This window comes from Nycticebus coucang, chromosome 17 (genome assembly GCF_027406575.1).
Source record: "Nycticebus coucang isolate mNycCou1 chromosome 17, mNycCou1.pri, whole genome shotgun sequence".
NCBI lineage: Eukaryota > Metazoa > Chordata > Mammalia > Primates > Lorisidae > Nycticebus > Nycticebus coucang.
The window spans coordinates 21,452,210-21,479,124 of NC_069796.1; the positions used below are offsets into that span (position 1 = coordinate 21,452,210).

Sequence of the window (26,915 nt, forward strand, 5' to 3'; positions counted from 1 at the left end):
AGCTTAAGAAATGTATAAAAACTCCAGAAATTCCTTCGAAACATGTTAGGAACTGGGTTCCAAAAGTGTTAGAACAGCGACGACAAGGTTTGGAAACATATTTACAGGTAAGGGATGTTTAGATCTTCAGTTAATATAATGTAGCTTAAACAATCGTGTCTATTTTTTTCTCAGGATATGTGGTTGTGATGCAAAATGTACAAGGCAGGCAAAGGTTCTAAATTAAAGGAAGTTCAAAATTACAAATATGTTGTTAGCTGGTTCTTTTAGCTTTAATTAGGTTCTACTTAAAATTGTTTATATCCATCAGGGAAATGAAGGTGAAACCCTACTGTAGAGATGATCTGTTCATTTTTTAATTCAACTCTGCAAATGACTTTGTTTTTATTTTTCGTTTTCCTTCCCGGATTTTTGCTTCCTCATAGCAACCATTTGGGTGGGAGGCTATTCAAAGTGCTGAGGGAAACTGAATTTTCAGTGGGCCTGGCTAGTGTATCTGTGGAATCAGACTGAAGATGAGTGAATAAAAATTGCCGAGGACGCAATACCAACTTCTTTGAAAATTAGAATATGAGTTTAGAAAGAATGAGTTTTAGGATGCTCTTTTCAGCAGCCAAGATGAGCAGACAGGGCTGTCTAATTGAGACCAAGGTAGTTGCTCCACTAAGATAGAAAGAGCAAAAAAGAAGAGGTTGAGGGGTATTAGCTTTTTTGAATTTTAAAACAAAAAGGTCTAGGAGCCTCAGTGAATATTCTGTGTAGTTGTCATTGAGTCCAAAGAGCCCTGTTGATGGGCAGGTGCCGGGACAGCAGGCCCTGGTGGGTGGTGCACTCCAGCGTCTGAGTCCTCTCTAGAGGATGGAGGTGAACATGGCCAGAGGTGGGGGACCTCGGCTCTCCAAAAAGAAGAGCTGGACTGCGCCTAGGAGTTATAAATTCAGGACCAGCAGCCATGCGGGTATTCTCCCTTCCATGTGCCCTCAGCCCCTTTAAGCGTTAATTAACCCTGCCAGTCTCTGTCTGGGCGGGAGGTAGGGACTATGTATAGCAAGGGAGCTGTTTCCCCTGCACAGGTTGAATCACTGGTGATTAGAAGTTGAGGTGAGGCTGAGCCCTCGGGGCTGTACTCAGTGACAGATTCTGAGGACTCTCTCACAGTAGGAAGATGACAGAGTCCATGGCTGGCTTCCTGTAGTTTTCCTGGTGTTTACAATGCTCAAGCAGGAAGGCTGATGGCCAGAGCCCGGAGCACACCCGAGGAGGGCTCTCCTCATTGTTTTTGCCTTTCTGCTTTTGGGCTTGGTGGACGCTTCCTTCACTGCCTGTCCCTGGGGCTGAGACCTAGCAGGAAATGGAGATCACAAAATCACAGTAATGTGTGTGGCCCCGAGTTTTTCGAGATCCTGAAAGAGGAGCCAAGACACTTTCACAGCTTCAGGCAACACTGCAGAGCAAAACACACATTGCAAAACCGAAAAATGAGGCTTCAGTAATTGTATGCAAAGGATAAAAATGCATGTTCTCTATAATTACATGGGATAGGTAAACAGCGCGTTTTTATTTACAGGCCAGGTTTTCCGCAGATATTGTATATCTTCAGGCTTTAACTCTGAACAAAGCTTTACTCTTTCCCTCATTGTATTTGAAGAAAACACATGACTTTCATTACTACTAAGCATAAACATTTTAAGCTGTTTGTACTTTGGATATAAATATGTGCATGAAATCATCTGGCCCAGAGAGGAGTTTATAGTGACACTCAAATTGAGCTTAGAATTTTCTATTCTCAGAACTAAGGCTTGAAAGATGTGGTTGAGAGGCTGAGAGGACTTGCTTCCTGCTGTGCATTTAATAGTCAGTTTGTCATCTCTTAATTCCCCAAGGAGCGCCAGGGAGCTTTCTCTTCTCTCTTTTCCACCTGCTTCTATTTGCAGACAGTAGGGGCTGGATAGAACCGGTGCGGAAATGCCACAGTGCAAATAATAGTCTTGTGACATTGCGGATAGGTTTTCATCAGTGGATTTACCTTCAAAAACTTCTGCCAGCCCAGAAATTTCCAAATGGTCATTTTCACACATTCTAACAACGTGGCAACTACCGCGAATGCTATTTAGCATTACTTACCTGGAGATTTAAAAAAAAAAAAAAAAGGCATGAAGGCTCCCTGAGTGAGTTTTTATTTTTTTAAGTAATTTCTGAGCCATTATCATTGTCCTACTTAAATTTCCAAATGATTTTGGTTAGAAACAAATTCTAGAATAAAATTAACAAAATGCCTAAGTACAGTGTCTTAGAATCAAAATCTAGAAATAACTAAGGAGAGGTTGAAAGTTTTATTTGGCATTTGAGTAATTCAAACTATGGCAGTCTGCATGATGAACGTGTACTTTTCACTTCTAGAATCATTTTCTACTTATTGCATAGGAAATCAAGTAGCTGTTGCTTGTCATGTTTTCGTATCTCTTCCTTCTTACATAAGACACCCCAGGAAAACTCCCTGAGGTTGAATGAATGAGGAAATTGATCATCTATGAAGGAAGAATTAAGCAAAACAATATATTTCTACATGAGTGGAAGAAAGTTAATTGATTTTTCATCCCAACGAAAGGTCTGGGCCAAATAAAGATTTTTCTAGTAACAAACTGTTGATTTTCCAACTGATATAAATAAGAAATGCATCTACTTCAGGGGTTTTTAAATTGTAGGTAAAAACAAGTTAATATTTGGTATTAAATATAATGCCAATGAATATGTTTTGCTTAATGATAAGCATTCTTTAAGCACCTGTGGTATTTGAGGAAGAATGGTAGATCTAGCTTCAGAGAACCAAGAATGACAAAAGCTCTACCATGTAGACACACCCCCTCAAACTTTAGCACAGTGGAGAGAAGGCACCATAGTCTTCTGGGAAATAAAACAAATGGTGGGCAAGGGTGAGGGTCAGTCGCGCCTTCATTTCTTTGTTTTAAGCTATGGGCACTTTCCACATTAAGCCACATTAAGTTGCGAACTGGCGTAAGTTCCAGACAGAAGTTTTTCATGAGAACTGTGCATACGTTACTCATCCTATTCATTGCAATAGCATGAAATTTATCTTTCTGAGAATATTGCTATTCTTTGCTATTTGAGAATAATAGTTCTTGTTTATACTTTGATCTTCTTTGTAAAAAATGAATAACATTGCTTTCACTGCACTTTCTTAATTATTGTGTTAAGACGTTTATACTCTACACTTAGTAGATTTGACATGTACCCTTGTAAAATGCACCGTAGGTGTGGGCTGAGCAGTTTGTTGTAAGTATTTCAAATTGTATTATAAAAGCAGCACATTGGGAGAGGCGGAGCAAGATGGCAGCCGAGTAACAGCTTCCTTGCATCTGGGCACCGTGAGTCTGGGGAGATAGGACTCCAGGCATCTCTGGCTGGTGGGAGCTGCCTATCATCACACCTGAGAGGATACAGGGAGTCAGCAAGAGACTTCTGGACCCCAAGAGGAGGACTAAAACAGTGGAAAACCGGCAAGTGGTCGCGTGTGTTCAATCCATCTAAACCTACCCGCAACATCCACAGGCACGAGAACTTAAAGAGCAAGAGGAAGTGAAAGGACAATTAGGGCAAGGAAACAGATAAAAGAAATCACTCATAAGGAAGAATCAGCAGAAAACTCCAGGCAACATGAAGAACCAGTCCAGAACAACCCCGCCAAGGGACCATGAGGTAGCTACTGCAGATGATTCCACCTATACAGAAATGTTAGGAATGACAGAAAGGGAATTTAGAATACACATGTTGAAAACAATGAAAGAAATGATGGAAACAATGAAGGAAACTGCTAATAAAGTGGAAAATAACCAAAAGGAAATTAAAAACAGAATCAAATAAGAGATGAACAATATGAAGAATATAAAAAGGATATAGCAGAGCTGAAGGAACTGAAACAGTCAATTAGGGAACTTAAAGATGCAATGGAAAGTATCAGCAACAGGTTAGACCATGCAGAAGAAAGAATTTCAGAGGCAGAAGACAAAGTTTTTGAGATAACTCAGATAGTAAAAGAGGCACAAAAGAAGAGAGAGAAAGCAGAACGTTCACTGTCAGAATTATGGGACTTTATGAAGCGTTCCAACATACGAGTTATAGGAATTCCAGAAGGGGAAGAAGAATGCCCCAGAGGAATGGAAGCCATACTAGAGAATATTATAAAAGAAAATTTCCCAAATATCACCAAAGATTCTGACACACTGCTTTCAGAGGGCTATCGGACCCCAGGTCGCCTCAACTCTAACCGAGCTTCTCCAAGACACATTGTGATGAACCTGTCCAAAGTCAAGACAAAGGAAAAGATTCTGCAAGCTGCCAGGAGTAAGCGCCAGTTGACCTACAGGGGCAAATCCATCAGAGTTACCGCAGACTTCTCTAATGAAACTTTCCAAGCAAGAAGACAATGGTCATCTACCTTTAATCTACTTAAACAGAACAATTTCCAGCCCAGAATTCTGTACCCTGCTAAGGTAAGCTTCAAAATTGACGGAGAAATCAAATCATTTACGGATATACAAACATTGAGGAAATTCGCCACAACAAGATCAGCTCTACAGGAAATACTTCAACCTGTTCTGCATACTGACCACCACAATGGATCAGCAGCAAAGTAAGAACTCAGAAATTAAAGGACAGAACCTAACCTCCACACTGATGCAAAAGATAAAACTAAGCAATGGACTCTCACAAAATAAGACGAATAGAATACTACCACACTTATCAATTATCTCAATAAATGTTAATGGCTTGAATTCCCCACTGAAGAGACATAGATTTGTTGACTGGATTAAAAACCACAAGCCATCCATTTGCTGTCTGCAAGAAACACACCTGGCTTCAAAAGACAAATTAAAGCTCCGAGTCAAGGGTTGGAAGACAATTTTTCAGGCAAATGGAATTCAGAAGAAAAGAGGAGTTGCAATCTTATTTTCAGATACATGTGGATTTAAAGCAACTAAAGTCAAAAAAGACAAAGATGGTCACTTTATATTGGTCAAGGGAAAAATACAACAAGAAGACATTTCACTTCTAAATTATCTATGCACCCAATTTAAATGCTCCCAGATTCTTGAAACAGACCTTACTCAGTCTGAGCAATATGATATCTGATAATACCATAATAACAGGGGACCTTAACACTCCTCTTACAGAGCTGGACAGATCCTCTAAACAGAAATTAAACAAGGATATAAGAGACTTAAATGAGATCCTAGAACAACTGTGCTTGATAGACGCATATAGAACACTCCATCCCAAAGATAAAGAATATACATTCTCCTCACCCCATGGGACATTCTCCAAAATTTATCATATCCTGGGACACAAAACAAATATCAACAGAATCAAAAGAATTGAAATTTTACCTTGTATCTTCTCAGACAATAAGGCACTAAAGGTGGAACTCAACTCTAACAAAAATGCTCGACCCCACCCAAAGGCATGGAAACTAAACAATCTGTTGAATAACAGATGGGTGAAGGAAGAAATAAAACAAGAAATCATTAACTTCCTTGAGCATAACAACAATGAAGACACAAGCTACCAAAACCTGTGGGATACTGCAAAAGCAGTTTTGAGAGGAAAATTCATCACTTTAGATGCCTACATTTGAAAAACAGAAAGAGAGCACATCAACAATCTCACAAGAGATCTTATGGAAATGGAAAAAGAAGAACAATCTAAGCCTAAACTCAGTAGAAGAAAAGAAATATCCAAAATCAAATCAGAGATCAATGAAATTGAAAACAAAAGAGTCATTCAGAAAATTAATGAAACAAGGAGTTGGTTTTTTGAAAAAATTAATAAAATAGATAAACTATTGGCCAGACTAACGAGGAATAGAAAAGTAAAATCTCTAGTAACCTCCATCAGAAATGATAAAGGGGAAATAACAACTGATCCCACAGAGATACAAGAGATCATCTCTGAATACTACCAGAAACTCTATGCCCAGAAATTTGACAATGTGAAAGAAATGGATCAATATTTGGAATCACACCCTCTCCCTAGACTCAGCCAGGAAGAAATAGAGCTCCTGAACAGACCAATTTCAAGCACTGAGATCAAAGAAACAATAAAAAAGCTTCCAACCAAAAAATGCCCTGGTCCAGATGGCTTCACTCCAGAATTCTATCAAACCTTCAAGGAAGAGCTGATTCCTGTACTGCAGAAATTATTCCAAAAAATTGAGGAAGAAGGAATCTTCCCCAACACATTCTATGAAGCAAATATCACCCTGATACCAAAACCAGGAAAAGACCCAAACAAAAAGGAGAATTTCAGACCAATCTCACTCATGAATATAGACGCAAAAATTCTCAACAAAATCCTAGCCAATAGATTACAGCTTATCATCAAAAAAGTCATTCATCATGATCAAGTAGGCTTCATCCCAGGGATGTAAGACTGGTTTAACATACATAAGTCCATAAATGTTATCCACCATATTAACAGAGGCAAAAATAAAGATCACATAATCCTCTCAATAGATGCAGAAAAAGCATTTGATAAAATCCAGCATCCTTTTCTAATTAGAACACTGAAGAGTATAGGCATAGGTGGCACATTTCTAAAACTGATTGAAGCTATCTATGACAAACCCACAGCCAATATTTTACTGAATGGAGTAAAACTGAAAGCTTTTCCTCTTAGAACTGGAACCAGACAAGGTTGTCCTCTGTCACCTTTACTATTCAACTTACTGCTGGAAGTTCTAGCCAATACAATTAGGCAAGACAAGGAAATCAAGGGAATCCAAATGGGAGCAGAGGAGGTCAAACTCTCCCTCTTTGCTGACAACATGATCTGATACTTAGAGAACCCCAAAGACTCAACCACAAGACTCCTAGAAGTCATCAAAAAATACAGTAATGTTTCAGGATATAAAATCAATGTCCACAAGTCAGTACCCTTTGTGTACACCAATAACAGTCAATATGAGAAGCTAATTAAGGACACAACTCCCTTCACCATAGTTTCAAAGAAAATGAAATACCTAGGAGTATACCTAACGAAGGAGGTGAAGGACCTCTATAAAGAAAACTATGAAATCCTCAGAAAGGAAATAGCAGAGGATATTAACAAATGGAAGAACATACCATGCTCATGGACGGGAAGAATCAACATTGTTAAAATGTCTATGCTTCCCAAAGCAATCTACCTATTCAATGCTATTCCTATCAAAATACCAACATCGTACTTTCAAGACTTGGAAAAAATGATTCTGCGTTTTGTGTGGAACCGGAAAAAACCCCGTATAGCTAAGGCAGTTCTTAGTAATAAAAATAAAGCTGGGGGCATCAGCATACCAGATTTTAGTCTGTACTACAAAGCCATAGTGCTCAAGACAGCATGGTACTGGCACAAAACCAGAGACATAGACACTTAGAATCGAATTGAAAACCAAGAAATGAAACTAACATCTTACAACCACCTAATCTTTGATAAACCAAACAAGAACATACCTTGGGGGAAAGACTCCCTATTCAATAAATGGTGTTGGGAGAACTGGATGTCTACATGTAAAAGACTGAAAGTGGACCCACACCTTTCCCCACTCATAAAAATTGATTCAAGATGGATAAAAGACTTAAATTTAAGGCATGAAACAATAAAAATCCTCCAAGAAAGCATAGGAAAAACACTGGAAGATATTGGCCTGGGGAAATACTTCATGAAGAAGACTGCCATGACAATTGCAACAACAACAAAAATAAACAAATGGGACTTCATTAAACTGAAAAGCTTCTCTATAGGTAAGGAGACAATAACCAAAGCAAAGAGACAACCTACACAATGGGAAAGGATATTTGCATATTTTCAATCAGACAAAAGCTTGATAACTAGGATCTATAGAGAACTCAAATTAATCCACATGAAAAAAGCCAACAGTCCCATATATCAATGGGCAAGAGACATGAATAGAACTTTCTCTAAAGACGACAGATGAATGGCTAACAAACACATGAAAAAATGTTCATCATCTCTATATATTAGAGAAATGCAAATCAAAACAACCCTGAGATATCATCTAACCCCAGTGAGAATGGCCCACATCACAAAATCTTAAAACTGCAGATGCTGGCGTGGATGTGGAGAGAAGGGAACACTTTTACACTGCTGGTGAGACTGCAAACTAGTACAACCTTTCTGGAAGGAAGTATGGAGAAACCTCAAAGCACTCAAGCTAGACCTCCCATTTGATCCTGCAATCCCATTACTGGGCATCTACCCAGAAGGAAAAAAATCCTTTTATCATAAGGACACTTGTACTAGACTGTTTATTGCAGCTCAATTTACAATCGCCAAAATGTGGAAACAGCCTAAATGCCCACCGACCCAGGAATGGATTAACAAGCTGTGGTATATGTATACCATGGAATACTATTCAGCCATTAAAAAAAATGGAGACTTTACATCCTTCGTATTAACCTGGATGGACGTGGAAGACATTATTCTTAGTAAAGCATCACAAGAATGGAGAAGCACGAATCCTATGTACTCAATTTTGATATGAGGACAATTAATGACAATTATGGTTATGGGGGGGAAGCAGAAAGAGGGAAGGAGGGAGGTGGGTGGGGCCTTGGTGTGTGTCACACTTTATGGGGTCAAGACATGATTGCAAGAGGGACTTTACCTAACAATTGCAATCAGTGTAACCTGGCTTATTGTACCCTCAATGAATCCCCAACAATAAAAAAAAAAAAAAAAAGCAGCACATTGTACCCCATAAATGCATTATTGTACATGGCTATGATTTAATTAAAAAAAAAAAAGAATTGCCTATTATATTATCTTTACTTTTCTCCTAAACATTTAATAAAAGAAGAAAAGAATTTAATAATAAAAAAAAGAATTGCCTATTACCTTTACTTTCCTCCTAAGCATTCCAAGGGCCTTAAAATGTTTTAACTCTGATCACTATGGATATAGGACTCTGGGTTGACAGGTTTTTTTTTTGTTTGTTTGTTTTTGTTTTTTTCAGCACTCAGAAAATATCATGCTACTTCCATCTGGCCTCCCTGGTTTCTGATTAAAAAAAAAAAATCAGCTGTCATATTAATTATTTTTCCCTTCTACACTTTTCTCCCCCTGTATATTATTTCAAAATGGATGCTTTCAAGATTTCATCCATGTTTTCAGAAATTTGATTATGTATCTTGGTGTCTATTTCTTTGAATTTTTCCTATTTAGAGTCCTCTCAGTTTTTTGAATGGTTAGGAAAATATCTCTTACCTGATTTGGGAGTTTTCAGCCATATTTCATTGACCTTCCTTTCAGCTCTTTCTTTCTCCTCTCCTTCTGGGACTCGGATAGTGGAATAGTATTCGATTTCTTATTTTGTTCTGTAGGGCCCCGAGGCCCTATTCTTTTCACACTTTTTTTCTCCTTTATTGGTCTGGTTGGGTAATTTCCATTGTTCTATCTTCTAGTTTACTGATTCTTTCTTCTTTTCTTTCCATTTTGCTATTGAACCCATACGTTGAGCTTTTTATATTGGTTGTTATATTTTTCAATTCTAAAATTTCCATTTGGTTCTTTATATCTTGTATTTCTTTGCTGAGATTATATGTTCTCTTAGTTTTTCTCCCTTTGATTTTTGTCTCAGATGTGTTCATAATTGTTCGTTGAACTTTTTTATGTAAGATGCTGACACTAGGTTGACGGAGATGCCAGAATTATTAGACAATGATTTTAATGCAGCCACAATAAAAAATGTTGATTTTAAATCATTTTTTTGTTTTTTTAATTTAAATTTTTTTTAGAGATAGGATCTGGCTATGTGTCCTAGGCTGGCCTTGAATTCCTGGGCTCAACAGATCCTCTCACTTCAGCCCCCGTAGCTGAGACTGCCGTGGCACACCACTGTGCCCATCAAGATTTGTTTTCTTTTTAATGTCATCATTTATTTCTTCATTTCTTGTGTCCCATAAGTTTGGGTATGTTATGTTTTCATTTTCATTCTTTTTAAAATATTTTTTAATTTCCCTTGTGACTTTTTGATCTATTGGTTTATTAAGAGTGTATGATTTAATTTCTACTAATTTTTGAATTTTTCAGTTTTTCTTCTAGTATTGATTTCTAATTTCCTCCTGTTGTGGTTAAAGAAGATACTTTGTATGATACATGTATCTACTGTTTAGAATCTATTGAGACTTAATTTGTGCCCTAATATACAACCGGCCTCAACACAATGCTAAAACACAATGCTGATGTGTTTTAGCTGATCATTACATCTGGTTGTTTTTCTTGGACGTGCACTGTTAGAATTCAATACTTTTGAAAAATTTGATGGATAAAAATTTGATGGATAAAAGAAATTGCTGGCTAATTTCTTCATTGCATCATTGCGAAGCATTTTTGTTTTTAGTTTTACAAATACTAACTAGAATGGGTAACTCAATTTTTTTAAATTTTAACATTATCCATTTCCCTCTGGTCCCCTTTGTGTACACTTTAGTCAAGTAAAGGACTTCTCAAATCTTAATGTACAAACATTATAAAAAGTAAAAAACAGGGCGGCGCCTGTGGCTCAGTGAGTAGGGCTCCAGCCCCATATGCTGAGGGTGGTGGATTCAAACCCAGCCCCGGCCAAACTGCAACAAAAAGTAGCCGGGCGTTGTGGCGGGCGCCTGTAGTCCCAGCTGCTCGGGAGGCTGAGGCAAGAGAATCGTGTAAGCCCAAGAGTTAGAGGTTGCTGTGAGCCGTGTGACGCGACGGCACTCTACCCGAGGGCGGTACAGTGAGACTCTGTCTCTACCAAAAAAAAAAAAAAAAAAGTAAAAAACACTGTTGCACATTAAAAAAAAAAACAACAACGAAATGATATACTACAAGTTCTTCATGCAAAACAATCAGAAATAAAGTTGTTTCCACTGAATGAGAAGCTCAAAGAGAATACCAAATTTCCTTTTTCCTTATTGTTTATAGTGAACAAATTCATCTACAATGTCCTTATCTGAAGCCTCATGATCTGAGGTGTTGCCATTTTGCTATACATTGTACCTTGTGGTACCACTAGTCACACGTCACTTTTGAGCATTTAAAATGTGGCTGGTCTGAATCAAGGCATTCTGGAAATGTTAAGTTCACATAGGTTTTAAAACATTTGTACACAAAAGAATGCAAAGTATCTGAGTTTTTACATTGATTACGTGGCCTGCTGAAGTATTTTGTATATATTGTATGTATTAGATTAAACTATGTTATTAAAAGTACTTTTACTTGCTTTTTATTTTTTAAAATTTTCACTTTACTAGGCAACTTACATTTTAAATTTGTATTAAAATTATTGAAAAGTATGTATGTAGCTTGCATTCTATTTCTGTTAGGCAATAGTGGTCTAGAGTATTGGCTCTGTCTCTACAGTCATCATCTGAGTCGATAGTTGTGAAACACTTCCCTCTGTCAGTCTTTTTTTCTTTGTAATTTTAAGTGGAAAAGAAACATTTTTGAAATTGTAACTGAGTGCAAAGAAAGCTTAAGGAAAACTTCAGAGGTGGTATCTGCAGACCTCTTTGAAAGATGATGAGTACTTTGGGCAACACAGCAAGAAAACTTGAGGATGATGTAATAATTATGATTTATCTCATTATCCTTCTAGATGATTCTTCAATAGCCCTATTATTTTAGTCTTAGCATAGTTGGGAATAATTGGTGAGTAATGATGAAATGACAGTTAGGATGATGGAAAAGTTAAGTGTTTCAAGGTCTTAGAAAAAAATAAGATCCCTAAGATTCCAAAAAGCATTTTTAGAAAAATTTTAATGTATCCTTATTGTAATGATGGGAGAGAATAAATTTTATTCTATTTTTAAAGCTATGTAAATTTTCTCTTTGTTCGCAGAAGACATCTAAGAAAGCATAAAAACCATAAAATACTGAGTTTTACAAATAGAACTGCTTAATTCTGTGCCTTCTGAAAGTTATCTGCCATTTTTCTAGTGTCTTCTTTTTAATCTTTGGGGTTCAGTTTTACTCTAGAACTTTATTGCTATAATTATTTCATATTTTGGTATAGTTTTTTGCTGAATTTATAGTTTTGAGGATGGTTTTATATTGTTTAAACATCTCTGGAAAATACTCAGATATTATACCTTTGAATGCTTTCTGTGCATTGTCTATTCTGTTTCCTGTTTGGAATCTGCTGATCGTAATAATGACGCCTTTACACGTCTTAGTTCACTGTCTCTTGGTTCTGCTGGTTCTTACTGACGATGCTTTGTTTTCTCAAGGGCATATGTGCATGCTTTTTTGATTTGTTTTTATAGCGTATGTAGGTAATCAAGTTTCTGAGGTTTTTAATCTTTAGAATTCTTTTATAGCCAGGATTGAACTAAATTGACACAGAATATTTACTTGTTTTTGTCAAAAAAACTGGGAGCGCTATCACCTGAGACTTCTTAGCAGAAGGGGAATTATGTGTGTGTGTGCAGGGCGGGAGTTCTTTGGTTTTTTAGTATTGGCGCTTAAAAAAAATTTTTTTTGACCCCACTGATGGCATTAATTTAGGGTTACAGTCTGTGAGGGAACCAGCTTGCGGTTATGAGTTCTCAAAGGATATGTGTCCCCCGCCTTACATTACAGTGCCAGCTCAGGGTTATTCTTCACAATGTGTTTATTTCCTGTTTATTAATAGTTTTCATTCTTCCCGGGGATGCAAACTTTTGAGGCTCCAGCTTTATTTGGAGATTGCCTTTTAGATCTCTACTCCCATCTAACTCAAGCAAGTGTTGTCTTTTTTTTTTTTTTCAATTTTATAATATTTATTTCCAAATGAATTTAGAAATAAGAGTAAACTCATTACATCTTAACATAATACACAGAAAATTTTATGGGAGAAAAACTAACATTTACAAAACCAAAAAATTCAGTAGAAAGCATGGCACTGTTGTACATTTTTGCCAATCTCTAACCTCTGGCTTCGTGGAAGACAGCTGGATTCTGATCTCTGCTTCTGCATCCAGTGCAACATATTATTTTGATTGAAATATATAAAGGAAATCTGCTCACACAGATATGTAGTTGGAAAAGAGAGAAGTGTGTTTTTAGACTCTAGTGTATATTCTTTGTACCGTGCCAAAACTTGGTAAGTGGTGTTTTCTTAAAGTTAACTTGCAGTGTGGCAGCACTTGAAAAACCACATTAATGAACATTTTGAACTCCATTATGTTAAAATCCATTGGTCAGCTTCGTACGTTTTAAATATCTTTTTACGCATACATGGTTTCGTATAATATGTGGCTCATGTGAAAATATTAGTTCACTGAGTCACATGGATCTTCCACATGTTGGTGCTTTCCACTAAATCGTATCTGAAACTTGCGTTTGTTAGTGTGTCGGTAGCGAAGTCTCCTTTACATATCGGGGGGCCACAGTGAAGCTCCAGGCGGCAGATCCAAGGCTTCACATCTTCAAGGAAAATTCTAATTTTCACTTGAAAGCTCAGATTTATCATTGGAAAACAGTACTGTCAGTTGTTTTCTCTGAAGTTACGGGCTTAAATAATTCCCTTTCAAAGACTTGTTTGCCAAATACCCAAGTTTGAATGACAGTAGCTTGTCAGTCAGTCACTCAAGTAAAAATTATGTGCTGTGAATAAAGTACTTGGTCCAGCTCCAAAGTTAAACAAAAGTGTCTTTCCTCTAGATCAGCGGTTCTCAACCTGTGGGTCGGGGGTGGAACAACCCTTTCACAGGCGTGGGTCGCCTAAATACATCCTGCATATCAGATATTTACATTACGATTCATAACAGTAGCAAAATTTCAGTTTTATGAAGTAGTAACGAAAATAATTTTATGGTTGGGGGTCATTACAACATGAAGAACTGTATTAAAGGGTTGCGGCATTAGGAAGGTTGAGAGCCACTGCTCTAGATCATCAGTTTTATATAGCTTTTAAATAGCTTCATTGATGTACAGTTTACACAGTTCATGCATTTAGAATGTAAGTTTCAAGGATTTTTAGTATATTCGCAGAGTTGTATATTACGCATCATAGCCATAATCAATTTTAGAACATTTCCTCTCATTTTTTTAATGCCAAAGTACATTTTTTTAAAATTTCAGATTAATATGAGGGTACCCAGGATTAGGTTACAAAGTTTGCTTTTGTGAGGTGGAAGTCCAAGTTGTAGTTGCATCCTTCACCCAGGAAGCGGGCCATCTACCCATGTGTGCCTGTTGGATGGGAACTTACCCAACCCCTTCCCCCTATTTGAATTTAGTTGAGTTTTTCTCTCAGCAAATGTTAGTCTTTATCTACATTTCTTGTGCCCATGCAGCTCCCAAAGTGATGTTCAGTGAACCCGTGCCCGAGAGAGCCAGGGTGGTGCCTGCTTCCCTCTCAGGCCTTTTGTTCATATGTAGCATGAGGGTGCCGCAGACTCCTTACTTTCTTACCCAGCCAGTGATGCACTTTCTTTTCTTGTCTTCCTTAAGAAAACATATATCCAACATTTTTAGGATCCTAAGAATTCCCTTCCCTGCCAATGTTGAACGCTAGTAAGGGTTCAAGTCCAAAGTCACTCTTCACAGTTAGCCAGATACCCTGTTTTCCCGAAAATAAGACATACTCCGAAAATAAGACCTACTTACAGGAAAGATAAGACGTCCCCTGAAAATAAGACCTAGCACATCTTTGGGAGCACACCTTAAAATAAGACACTGTCTTATTTTCGGGGAAGCAGGTTATCTATCTCTGTAGCTGCCCTCATCCCAACAGCTAGGTTCTTAGAATTTTTAGTTTAATTTATGGAGTAAGAAGTGATTTGTAATGGCACCTTTGGTTCTTACCAAGTATTTCCTTCGAACTACAACTGAGGAAAAGAATAAGACCTTATGTCTTTAGAAGGGGCTGGGGTTGGTAAAAGAGGGATGCATCTAGTTTGAACTTCATAAAATCACCATAGCAGCCTGTAAAAGTCACAGTATCTATGAAGATCCTGCTTATAACATGAGACAAATTGTTCTTTGTTCTTGTTAAAGATTGTGAACAGTGTGTTAAATAATATTAATGGCTGGGATTGTCAGTACTTAACAGTACCTTCCTTGTACAAGTGATTTTATTGATTGATACAGACTCAGTGTAACAGGGGCAGATTATTTTTACTGATTTTATCGAAACCTTAACCAAGTTTGTTAGTGTACCACGTATCCTTAAATAGATCTAGATGATGATGTAGATTAAGAAAAGCAAACCACCATCCATCTCTTTTTGATCTGTTAATAACTTAAATCCATCATTGCTAGCAAGTGTTTTCAGATTCTGTTGTGCATACGTGTTCCTGTTGTGCAGGGTTAGAAATCCTATAACCTTGTTTCAGTGGCTGGTTTTTCGTACAGAAAAACACTAAGTACTTATCTAGGATTTGTCAGACAAGTTTGTCATCATAATTGGTGAAATGATAGACAAAATATGAAAAAGAAAAAAACTTTAGAAGTCTTAATTTTGGAAATTTGGTTTATATAGTCAGTGACTTATACATGGGCGCGTTTTATGACAGGTCTGTGAGACTTTTGTGTACCAAGCTGAAAATACTTTATGAAGGCTGCAAATAATTTCTTAGGACAATACATGATGCTTCTTCTCATTATATATTTTACAGGCTTGCATTTTAGCTGTGGAGAATTGTCCTACTTAATTTCAAATACATTGTATTATCCCCAGTGATTTGCATGTTTGCTTTCCACTGATCACAGAATTGGAGATGGTTTATACTTCATTATTTGGAAGTAAATTTATACGTCATTTAAAATGATTTTTAGTGTAGACCAGTTTTTCAAATTTCTGAAACAAGCCTTACGTACACACACATATATACATACACACACTCCCTTTTCCAAGAAATAAATTAAGCAGGTATTTTTAAAATTCAGATAATGCATTCTTACTTACCTTGGAAGCCAAGCCTACCAAGCTGTGGGTAATGAGCCTTCAGAGGTAATATGGGTCATGGAGGTAGCGTAAGTAATGGCAATTTGAAAAGCTTTGGGATCTCAAAAATGTGGATGATTTCATGGAGGGGAATTTATATGAGAGAAGAGAATGGAACAGAAATATGAACTCCAGTGCATTGTGGCCCAAAGCTTTTGGCTGGACTTAGGACACTGGTGGTTTTAAACCTATGGATTATTAAATGTTGACCACCTGTTGGGCATTGTGTACTACTGACTGGGAAAACCCCTCACTAGTTAAGGTTCAGTGCCTAACCAAGAGCCTATGTTAATAAGATGAGCCTTTGGGTGAAGTTCTCTGGAGCTAGCTGTGCTGGTTGGTGGACCTGGGGCTGCTGCTGCTTTTAGGAAGGGGACTGAAGGGCTGTGAGGTGATAGCGCACCATCCTGGAAAGGCAGCTAAAGCCCTTTCCAGAAATAGGTAGCGGGTATTGTCGTTTCATGTATAGGAGAGACAGACAAAATATTACCTCTGCTTCACATTCAAAGTTGTGAAGTAGATGGTTTTGTCTGATAAAAACTTTATGTCCTGAGTTGGCATTATATTTCTGTGAATATCATTCCCTTTAAAGTAGCTATCAGCTCTAATCTCTCTTCAATACTGCAATTTCCTAGTCAGAGGATGTTAGAAAGCCAGACATTATTCTTGAGGTACTTTTATTTTATTTTATTTCTTCATAGACAATAAGAGTTTGTGAATTCCAAACTTCATAGCAGTTTTATTTCTTCATAGACAATAAGAGTTTGTGAATTCCTCCTAGAAAAAGTGCTGCATAACCTCACCTCTGAATATCACTGTGGTCACCAGATGCCCAAAGGGAGCACTTTGAAGGTGACCCTAGTGATACTCAGCAGTGAGTATCACTTTTTTCTAGGATGAGGTTGTAAACTTAACTGCCTGACCTCTTATCTCTTAGACACACACACACACACACACACACACAGGCATGCACGGGCGTATGCACACATACACGTATGCACATATTCAACAACTTTGAAAACAAAGAACAAAAATCATTTTCTGTAATTCATCTACTTTTAGACCATCTACTTGTTATGAACCAACAGCAGCTTTTGCTCCACAAGGGACATTTGGCAGAGACTACAGATATTTTGGTTGTACAGCTGAGGGTGGAGTGCAGCCAGCGTCTAGTAGGAAGACGCAGCTAATCCCCCCCCACACACACACAATACAAAGGGCAGCACCCAACCATAAACAATTTTTTGGCCCTAAATGTCAATACTTGCAACATTGGGAACCCTGAGATAGACATGTCAAAATTGTGGTGGTGTTTGTTTTTTTCTTGCTCATATTTATAATCAGATATTTTAAAATATTTATGATCATATCTATAATACTGTATAAACTCTTCTTTTAATTTCATAGACTTTTACGATGTATTAGATATTTCTCTAAGACAACATTAAAAATCTTTTTTGACTTTGCTATTGTGGGAATTGTCCACATATAAAAAAGCATAAAAATAATAAAATTAAGTTCCAGGTTCTCATCATTTGGCTTTAGCAATTATCCCCTTAGGGGCAATCTGATCTGTATTCCCCACACTTAGCCCCTTCCTCCCCAATATTATGTTACAGTAACTCAGATATTATATTTTTATTCATAAATATTCTAGTACGTGACCCTAATATATTTCTTCGTGATAAGATTATTTTGTAAAACAGTTTTAATAAAGGCTCCATAATATTCTATCCTGTGGATACTTTAAGAGCCTGCCGCTCAATTTTGGGGTTGTTTGCAGTTTTCCTTCTAGAATATTTTTCTCTTGCTTTGCTGGAGTTTTTTGGTTTCTTTTGGTTTTTTTTTTAAATCTTCATATACCGTATTTTCCTTGTTCTACAGGTGAAGTAGAAAGTGTGCAAACTAAGCAAACAAGAATGAGCACAGGACCTTTAATTTCACTAAACACCGTGTAACTGGTAAAGATTAATGTACATATCTCTTGCTAATTCTTTCCAATTACTTAGTTCATATAAATTCCCAAGCCTGGTTAATTATGCTGAAGTCAGGTAGTAATTTTGAACAGTGTTCCGACAACAAGGGAATTTTCCTGGTGTAACCTTGCCCTCTCCCACAGACTCTCAGCAGATTAGGCCCTCAGCCTGGAGTGCATTCATTTTCTGCTCAGGCCTAATTGCTGCCGACTGGCTGCCACAGGTACCTGGATGGTCTGAGTTTAAAGAGGCAGGGACTTCTGAGGACAAATAAGAAAAGATTAATTGTTTGTTTGGTTTCCTCCCAAGAGAAACGTAGGTGCTTAATCAAGAAAAATAATTTCTTCTGTTGATTTGGCTTATTTGGAGAAAAGATAATTGCGTAAAGGTGGGTGCGGAATGATGCCCTTTAGAAGAGGTATTGCCACTTACCTACACCAGAGACAAGGATACAGGGAAATAAATGTAAGACCCTGACAGAATGGATGGGGATGGCTCGCCTTTCTCGTAGTAAGTTATTTGACTGTTTGGCTTTTATTTGTACCAATGGTGCTCACTGTATTGTCATTTGTTATGTCTGGATCTTCGGAAATCTAATCAAGGAGACAATAGTGTAAAAAAAATCAACAGCACTTTTCCAAATTGTTCTTAATTGCTAGAGTACAAAGTGAGCCAAACCCTGTGATGTTTCCAATTAAAGAACCTGTTTGAAGCAAGCGCTATTAAATCTATCTTTCCCAGTCTGATAAATAAGCTATCAAAGAGTGGAGCAGATTAATTGAGAGCAATTAATTCTAAATTTCTTATAATAGGGAAGGTGAACCAACATTATTAATGAATCTGGCAATTTTTGCCATGGTAACTGTGTCACTTTTACCTCTGGCTAATCCAAAAAGAAAATTGATTGAATGTTACCATATTGCTTACGATTTTTAGTACCAAAACTACTTGTTTTCCAAAATTTCCAGTTATATAAAGAGGATGTGTGATATAATTTTAAATCACAGTTGACCCTTGAATTTGGAAAAGAAGAAGTGATTAAATTAAGAGAGAAGCACATGCATTGTTCCTCTGATAGGAAGGATTAGACTTGCAAACACAAGAAAGTGTAGAGGAGGCACAAGTCAGCAAACTTTCTGTAAAAGATCAGGTAGTAGGCTCGGCACCTGTAGCTCAAGCGGCTAAGGCGCCAGCCACCTACACCAGAGCTGGCAGGTTCGAATCCAGCCCGGGCCTGCCAAACAACAATGACAACTACACCAAAAAATAGCTGGTGTTGTGGTGGGCACCTGTAATCCCAGCTACTTGGGAGGCTGAGGCAAGAGAATCGCTTAAGCCCAGGAGTTGGAGGTTGCTATGAGCTGTGATGCCACAGCACTCTACCCAGGGCGAGAGCTTGAGGCTCTGTCTCAAAAAAAAAAAAAAAAGATCAGATAGTAAATATTTTAGGTTATGCAAGACATGTGGCTTTCTTGTAATTACTGAATTTTGCCATGGTAGTGTGAAAGCTACCACAGATGATACATAAAGAAAAAGGGCCGGGTGTGGTGACTCACTCCTCTAATCCTAGCACGCTGGGAGGCTGAGGTGGGTGGATTGCCTGAGTTTACAGGTTCGAAACCAGCCTGAGCAAGAGGCAAGACCCCATCTCTAAAAAAAAGCCAGACATTTGTGGCAGGCACCTGTAGTCCCAGCTACGTGGGAGGCTGAGGCAAGAGAATTGCTTGAGCCCAAAAATTTGAGATTGCTGTGAGCTGTGATGCAATGGCACTCTACCGAGGGCAAAAGTGAGACTCTTGTCTAAAAAAAAAAAAAAGAAAAGAAAAAGAAAGAGGCTTGGCGCCTGTGGCTCAAGCGGCTAAGGCACCAGCCACATATACCTGAGCTGGCGGGTTTGAATCCAGCCCGGGCCCACAAAACAACAATGACGGCTGCAACCAAAAAATAGCCGGGCATTGTGGTGGGCACCTATAGTCCCAGCTAGTTGGGAGGCTGAGGCAAGAGAATCGCTTAAGCCCAGGACTGTTGGAGGTTGCTGTGAGCTATGATGAGGCTCCGTCTCAAAAAAAAAAGAAAGGAGGAGGGCTGTGTTGCAGTAAAACTTTTTTTTTTTTAAACAAAGACAGCAACAAGCCAGATTTGGTTCCTGGGCTATAGTTGAGCTCTCGCCTAGAGCTGGTGGCGCATTGGGCACAGAGGCATCAATAAGGGCTGGAATGAACAGCATGGCCTGGCTTGAGGCGGATGTGGGTTCAGAGCACGGAGCCTCCACTCTGTGCTGTGCAAACTGGGGTAGTTACTTAATCTCTCTGAACACCAGTCACCTTTTCTATAATAGAGGTATTAAAAGATATCTACCTCATAGACTTGTTCAGCTTGAGGAAGAGGGACACCCAGTCTCTACTAAAAAAAAAAAAAAACTAGCCAGGCATCGTGAAAGGCACCTGTAGTTCGAGCTACTAGGGAAGCTGAAGCAGGAGGATCGTTTAGCCCCAGGGGTTAGAGGTTGCTCTGAGCCAGGCTGACTATAGGGCACCCGAGCCTGGGGCAATAGAGTCAGACTCTGTCTTAAATCAATCAATAAAATAGACGTGTGAAAATATACAAAGCACCATTCAGTTACTGAATTATAATAGGCATATGTTTTCTTCCCTCAGATCTGGGCCGTATTTGGCATATGTTTTGTCCCCATATTCACCAAATCCCAGAATATCCCTAGGACTCCTTAGCCTAGTCTTAATTATTTAGCCGTGAAAATTAAATTAGAAAGTGTTCTTTCAGGAATCAAAACCATGACTAATTTATCATGATGTTTGGGACTATACAAGGCAGAAATTTTAAAGATAATGGCTAGACAGTTCTTTGTTTTTGGAGGCAGATTCTCACCCTTGTCACCCCAGGCAGAGTGCAAGCGGCATCATTGTCACTCAAATTCCTGGGCTCAAGCAATCCTCCTGCCTCAACCTCCCAAGGAGCTGGGACTACAGGTGGCCACCACAAGGCCCAGATATTTTTTCTATTTTTAGCAGACATCTCTTGCTCAGGCTGGTTTTGAACTCCTGAGCTCAAGCCATCCTCCTGCCTTGGCTTCCCAGGGTGCTAGGATTACAGGCGTGAGCCACTGCGCCTGGCCATGGCTAGAAAGTTCTGTGGAATCTCTTCTCTATTCTCTCCTTTATTAATTCACAAAACGGACGTCTTTTAAGGACCTGCGCAACCCCCTGCAGGGCACTCGGCATCCATTCCTTCGCAGTCCTCCCCCCAGCCCTGGCTTGGCAGCAGCGTCTGGTCATTCTGCCCAGGGATGGGATAGTGTGGATAAGGAAGCCTGTCTGTAAAGATCCTCTGTCTTCCTCCCTAGACAACACAGCAGCAACCAGCGTGCATGTGGTCTTGAACTTCCTTCAGACCCAGGGGTCAGGGGAGCAGAAGTGAAGAGTGCCCGAGGGGCATCAGCTGCAGCCCTCCCAGGAGGTGTCTCCCAGGAGGAGCTTGATGTTCCACAGCGCTGCAGGAAGCTGCCAGGAATTTGCCATTCTGTTTATTTTTCTCTGCTAATGAAGTTAATTTCGCTTTATCAGTATTACTGTTCAGACTTGCACCTCTCCTTTCAGGAGTCCTGGTATCAGATCACCGAGGTCATGTGTGATCTGGTTGTCCCCCCAATGGGGGGTCGGGGGGGTGCTGCCTTTTTTGCTCATGAAACCCTACTGCAGTGTGGGACCTGATTAGTTGGATTAATGGACTCTGTTACCTGCACTCAGCCAGACCTCAGAGAAGGTGCACGTGGCCCACCAGGAGGCCTGCGATGAAACCACAGATGGAAGGTGGGCAGGAAAGTGAGACCCGAGGGAGCCCTCCCTGCGCCCACCTGCTCTGGCTCCCTCCGCGGGTCCTTCCTGCTGTGCACGTACCCCGACCCATCAGGGTTTTAAAGGCCCTTTGAACACCAAGTAGGAAAGCAGGCGGCTTTTAAAAGAAAACACAAGCCTTGAAGAGAACATTTTGAATGTGGATATTTAAAAAAGTTTCTGTCATTATGAGATTTTGTTGCTAGAATGAATGTGTACCACCTATAAAACCCCATTTCCTAAAAAACAAACAAAAAACCCTATTTCCTTTGACACGTGGAAGCACAACTTTTGAGCCTGTTCAGAAATCTTTCATAAGAAGAGTTTCAGGGATCTCTTCCTCCCGCAATTTTAAAAAGCAGCATTTTCTAGTTCTATAAGGAACAATTGTTATTGTCAACAGTTGTCAACATCAAGGAAAGGGAATTTCCTGGCAAAATCTAATCCAAAAGTCTTTGCATTATAGGAGGGGAATTAAAAAAAAATTAGTATTATGATTTAGTAAGTGTAGCTGTTGGAGCTACACGTCTTTGTGAAATGTCATTTTCAATAAGGACAGTCACAAAAACCAGGTATTTATGAAATAAGCTAAATTTCCACTTACTCTTAATACAATGAACAGCAGTCATTGTGTTTCAACCTAACAAAGCATATTCAGTCACATCACTCACATGTTAAAATATCATTTCTCATTTTTTTTTTAAGAGTTTTACTCTGTCATTCTGGGTAGAGTGTGTTGTGGTGTCATCATAGCTCACAGCAACCTCGGACACTTGGGCTCAAGCAATCCCCTGCTTCAGCCTCCCAGTAAGTGGGATTACAGGTGTGCACCACCATGCCTGGCTAGTTTTTTCTATTTTTAGTAGAGATGGGGTCTCGCTCTTGCTCTGGCTGGTCTCCAACTCTTGAGCTCAAGCAATGCCCCTGCCTCAGCCTCCCAGAGTGATAGAATTACAGGCTCACATGCCCAGCCTCATTTCTCATTTTTAAATAAGAATAACAAGGTTCTTTGTATGAATATGATAAAATAAAATTTGTTTTAAATATTTCATCTTTATAGAATCTTCTATTTCTTTTTGTTTATGCTTTATATGGTACATAATTTACACAGGTATAAACACATTGATTGCCACACTAGAAAAAATTTTTTTCTTGAGGCCACAGTGTTTTTTTGGGTTAAGGTAAATCAAGAGACATGTAAGTTTTATATGCTTCATGAGGTCCTGGGGCAAAACTAGCGTAAGTTAAGTACAAGTTACATGGCAATTAATGTGCTAGATGAATGTATGTCTGTTAGGGTGAAGGCACGACCCTTCTTCCCTAGAGAGGTGTGTGATGAAAAGTGTTTGGGAAACACCGATCCGGGACTGCTCCGTCTAGAATGGGACCCCTGCGTCATTCATGCTGTTGGGTGTTAAGTGAGTAAAATAGTGTATGTCAGTATGTTTAGAACTTTTTTATTTGAAGATATTCTTCCTTGGGGTGCTTCTTTATAATTTATTCAATAAGGTACTCTCTCTACAAAAATCTTTATTTTAAAAGTCCGGCCGTTCCCATTCAAAAACTGGTAAACTTGCTGTGGGGTGTAAGCAGCGGGTTCTTTTCAAGCTAGAGGAAGGGCCTGACCCCAGAGTGAATTCTAGTTGTGGCGATGGCGTTAAGCCTAATACTTTCTAAGACATTCCCTGGCTTTGTCTTCTCTACTTTTTCTTGTCCCCATAACGGGTATTGGCTTTCAAAATATTTTACTTTTTCCACAGAGGGTGCCTGCTGGACTTGTGGCTTGCATTCCAGTTCCTCTGTTCCCCGGCCCTTGGTGTGATTTGGGACAACTTGTCATTGACTCTTGTCCCTGACTGCCTTTCCCGTAGCAGAGACACAAGTAACTCAACTTTTCTTTTTTTATCCCTCATGCACTTGGGCAGGAGGGTGGGGTAAGGACCTCATGTTACATTGAAACTTTAATAATCTGTCTCTGTTACTATTTTGACCCATTCATGGTAGGGGACTCACTGTGGACCTCTCACGCCCCATTAAGACGTTCTCTATAACTACGCGTGTTAGTGAATTCCGCAGTATCTATATAGGCTGCTGCCCCGAGGGCTGGCTTATTTCGGGGGTTACTGTTCTTTGTCTTGTCACCTCCCTGCTGGACACTTCCTCCACAGGCCTCTCTTATACTATTTTGGAAAAGTCTGGGTCCTTCTTGGGTTCTTTTTTATTAGTCAAAGGAGTACTTTCCTTTTGGTTCCATTGTCATTATCATTGTTAAATGCTTTGTTCCTTTTCTCTAAGATCATTGGGGTGGTTTCCTCCTTAGCTCCAGCTACTCTAATGCACCCGGATTCCTTTTCAACTTTAATCATGAAAACCACCTACTAAAAATCTCTTTCATGGCTCCTTGTCAGCTACGAAATTTTGATATTCTTTGCCTTGGTGTCCAGAGTTCCAGCCTTATTCTGCAGGGATCTCATGAGTCAGCTACCCGATCTTACCAGCTGCCCGCTAGACTTGGATTGTGTATTCATCACACCCTCTCCCTGCTGCTTCCCTTTACCAACACACCTCACAAGGCTCCTTTCCCGTCCCCCGTCTTTCCTGGGACCTTTCTGGATTCTCCACTCTCAGATGTGCCATTCTTAAACCTTAACGCATTTTACTTTCTGTTACAGTTCTCAGGGGGTTGGTCTGACTTCTCCACACTAGGATAACAGTCCTACAGTTCACCTATCTAGGCTCCCCCTAAAGTCCCCTAACTTGAGCTCAACCCCTCTTGGTTTTTCATTTTTTTTTGAAACAGGGGGTCACTACTCTGTCGCCTAGGCTAGAGTGCAGTGGTATCATTACAGTTCACTGAAATCTCAAACTCCTGGGCTCCAGGGACCCTCCCACCTCGGCCTCCTGAGAAGCTGGGACTACAGAAGGTGCACTCCACTGAGCCTGGCCATTTTTTTTCAAGACATAGTCTTGATCTTGGTCAGGCTGGTCTGAAACTCCTAAGCTCAGGTGATTCATCTGCCTTGGCCTCCCAGAGTGGTAGGATTATAGGCGTGAGCCACTGTGCCTGACCTCAATCCCTCTTGACTGCTGTCCCGAGGATGCCAATAATTTGTTTTAAATGATATTTACTGCATATCATTATAACCCTCCCTTTTGCATCCTGAAAATGAATTTGTATATTTTTGTTCCAATGTGATAGCTTAGAACATAATCGTAGAACCAGAGTCATATCTGCATGATTTGATTGTGTGGTACTCTACTCTCTGAGTTGATAGGTATTTCTGTATTACTTGATAGGTGTGAGTTTTAAAATTTGGCTGCATAAAAACTTTAAAATTCTGTACAGCAAAACAGCCACTACAAATTCAAATCGTAAAGCAAATAGACTGAAAAAATATGTGCAACACACAAAGATATAATTCCCATGATGTACAAAGAGCTTTTCAAATAAGAAAATTGGCAGAATTTATTCATTAAAAAATTATATTCTTGTACCCTCAATGAATCCCCAACAATAAAAACAATTAAAAAAATATATAAATGATCAGTAAACAAGGGAAGTGATACTTTGTTATTAATTAGAAGATGGTGAATTAGAATAAGACAACATATTTGCTTTTAGATCTGCAAAGATTAAAATAAAATATTTGCACCCATCGTTTTGATAAGGGTTAAAAGAAGTAAGCATTCTCATATACCTTTAAGGGAACTGCAGGTTATGGCAACATTTTAGGGAAGTAGTCTGGCGATTCCCTTCCTATAAATTTATTCTAAAATCATTCTTACATTATTAGACTGTGCTATCAATAAGGCATTTTCATTGCAATATAATTATAAAAATTGTCCAAAAAGGGGGATTTAGCTAAAAATATATTGGAATATCTATACAGTGGAAAGACTTACAAAATACTTCATAGCAGTTCAAAAGAGTGCTATAAATTTATGTATTCTGATGGAAAAAGATGTCCAAAACCTTTGGCCTGGTATGGAAAGAATTATGGAAAGTTTTCTAGAGACTTTTAAAAAAATATCTTCCGATTAGTAACATTTCATAATTTGAAGATCTGTGGAGACCAAAATACAGGAAAATCTTGTAATCGGTCAGGCAAATAAATAGATCTTATCTTTTTATGTGGTTGGGTTTTTTCTTTTTTTAAGTTTTGAGTGTAAGAAATCTGTATTGTTTATTTCCATAACCATAACTTTCGATTGTTTTCTTTTCTTATTGTCAAGCAAAATCATGTTTGGTAACCCTGCCCTACTATCGTAAGTCAAATAAGAGAATTTGTGGTTGAAGTTTGAGGAGGAAAGTCAGTCTTCCAGATTGATGCTATTTATTTTTCATTGGCACACAAAAGGTTGCTGAGCGTCCCCCCATCAGCCCTTTACTCCAGTAATTGCCTTGTTCCACATCTTCATTGAGGAATCCCTTGCCAGTGAGTTTTTGGGAGGGACAAGTGTCAAGGAAGAGAAGCCACAATGAAGTACCCGTGATTGAGCAAAGATTACACTGCTCGGTCATTCTACAAAAACTTGTCAGTTTGCTGCCCAAATAAATGCCTAGAGTACGTAAAACACAGAGCACAGTGACCCCAGGAAGAAAATCAATTGCAATTCATATTTCATATGTCTATAATTGCTTGTAAAAGCATGGCGGCCGTTTGTTTGCAGGGCGGCTTTTCCTCCCTGTTGTTGCCTTTCTTTTCTCATTTCTAATGGTCACATCTTTCACGTGCTCTGATGTTACAGTGGAGCAAAATTCAGATTTTTTTTTTCCTTGTCCACATTACCATTCTTATTACTGATGTCCTGAGCTGAATTTGATCAGTGCATTGAACTGTGGACAGGCATAGACCATGCTCTAGAGGTGGCTGTTTTGCTTTGAGATTCTTGAAGGTTTTATATTTTGTGATATATTTTGTTTGTTTTGCTTTGAAGTAAACAAGGGAAAGGAATCATCTTTCATTAGGAGAGTTACTCATTTATTAGGGTTTTAAGCATCAAAAGTGATGTTTTGTGGCTGTGATCTTAAGTGCTGTTTCATCAGGACAGGGGCCCTGTGATATCTGCTTATTCCTATTCTATCCACCCTCTCCTGCTCTAACCTCC

General features: G+C 38.9%; 1 protein-coding gene across 2 annotated transcripts in view; it reads left to right on the plus strand.

Moving 5' to 3' along the window:
* The window catches only part of SNX24 (sorting nexin 24), a 158,059-nt gene that overhangs the window by 94,198 nt on the left and 36,946 nt on the right, over positions 1 to 26,915 (plus strand). For both annotated transcript variants that reach the window (XM_053566707.1, XM_053566708.1), the window contains one exon: positions 3 to 107. In XM_053566707.1, coding sequence (XP_053422682.1) covers positions 3 to 107 — 105 coding nt within the window. The remainder of the gene's footprint in view (positions 1 to 2; positions 108 to 26,915) is intronic.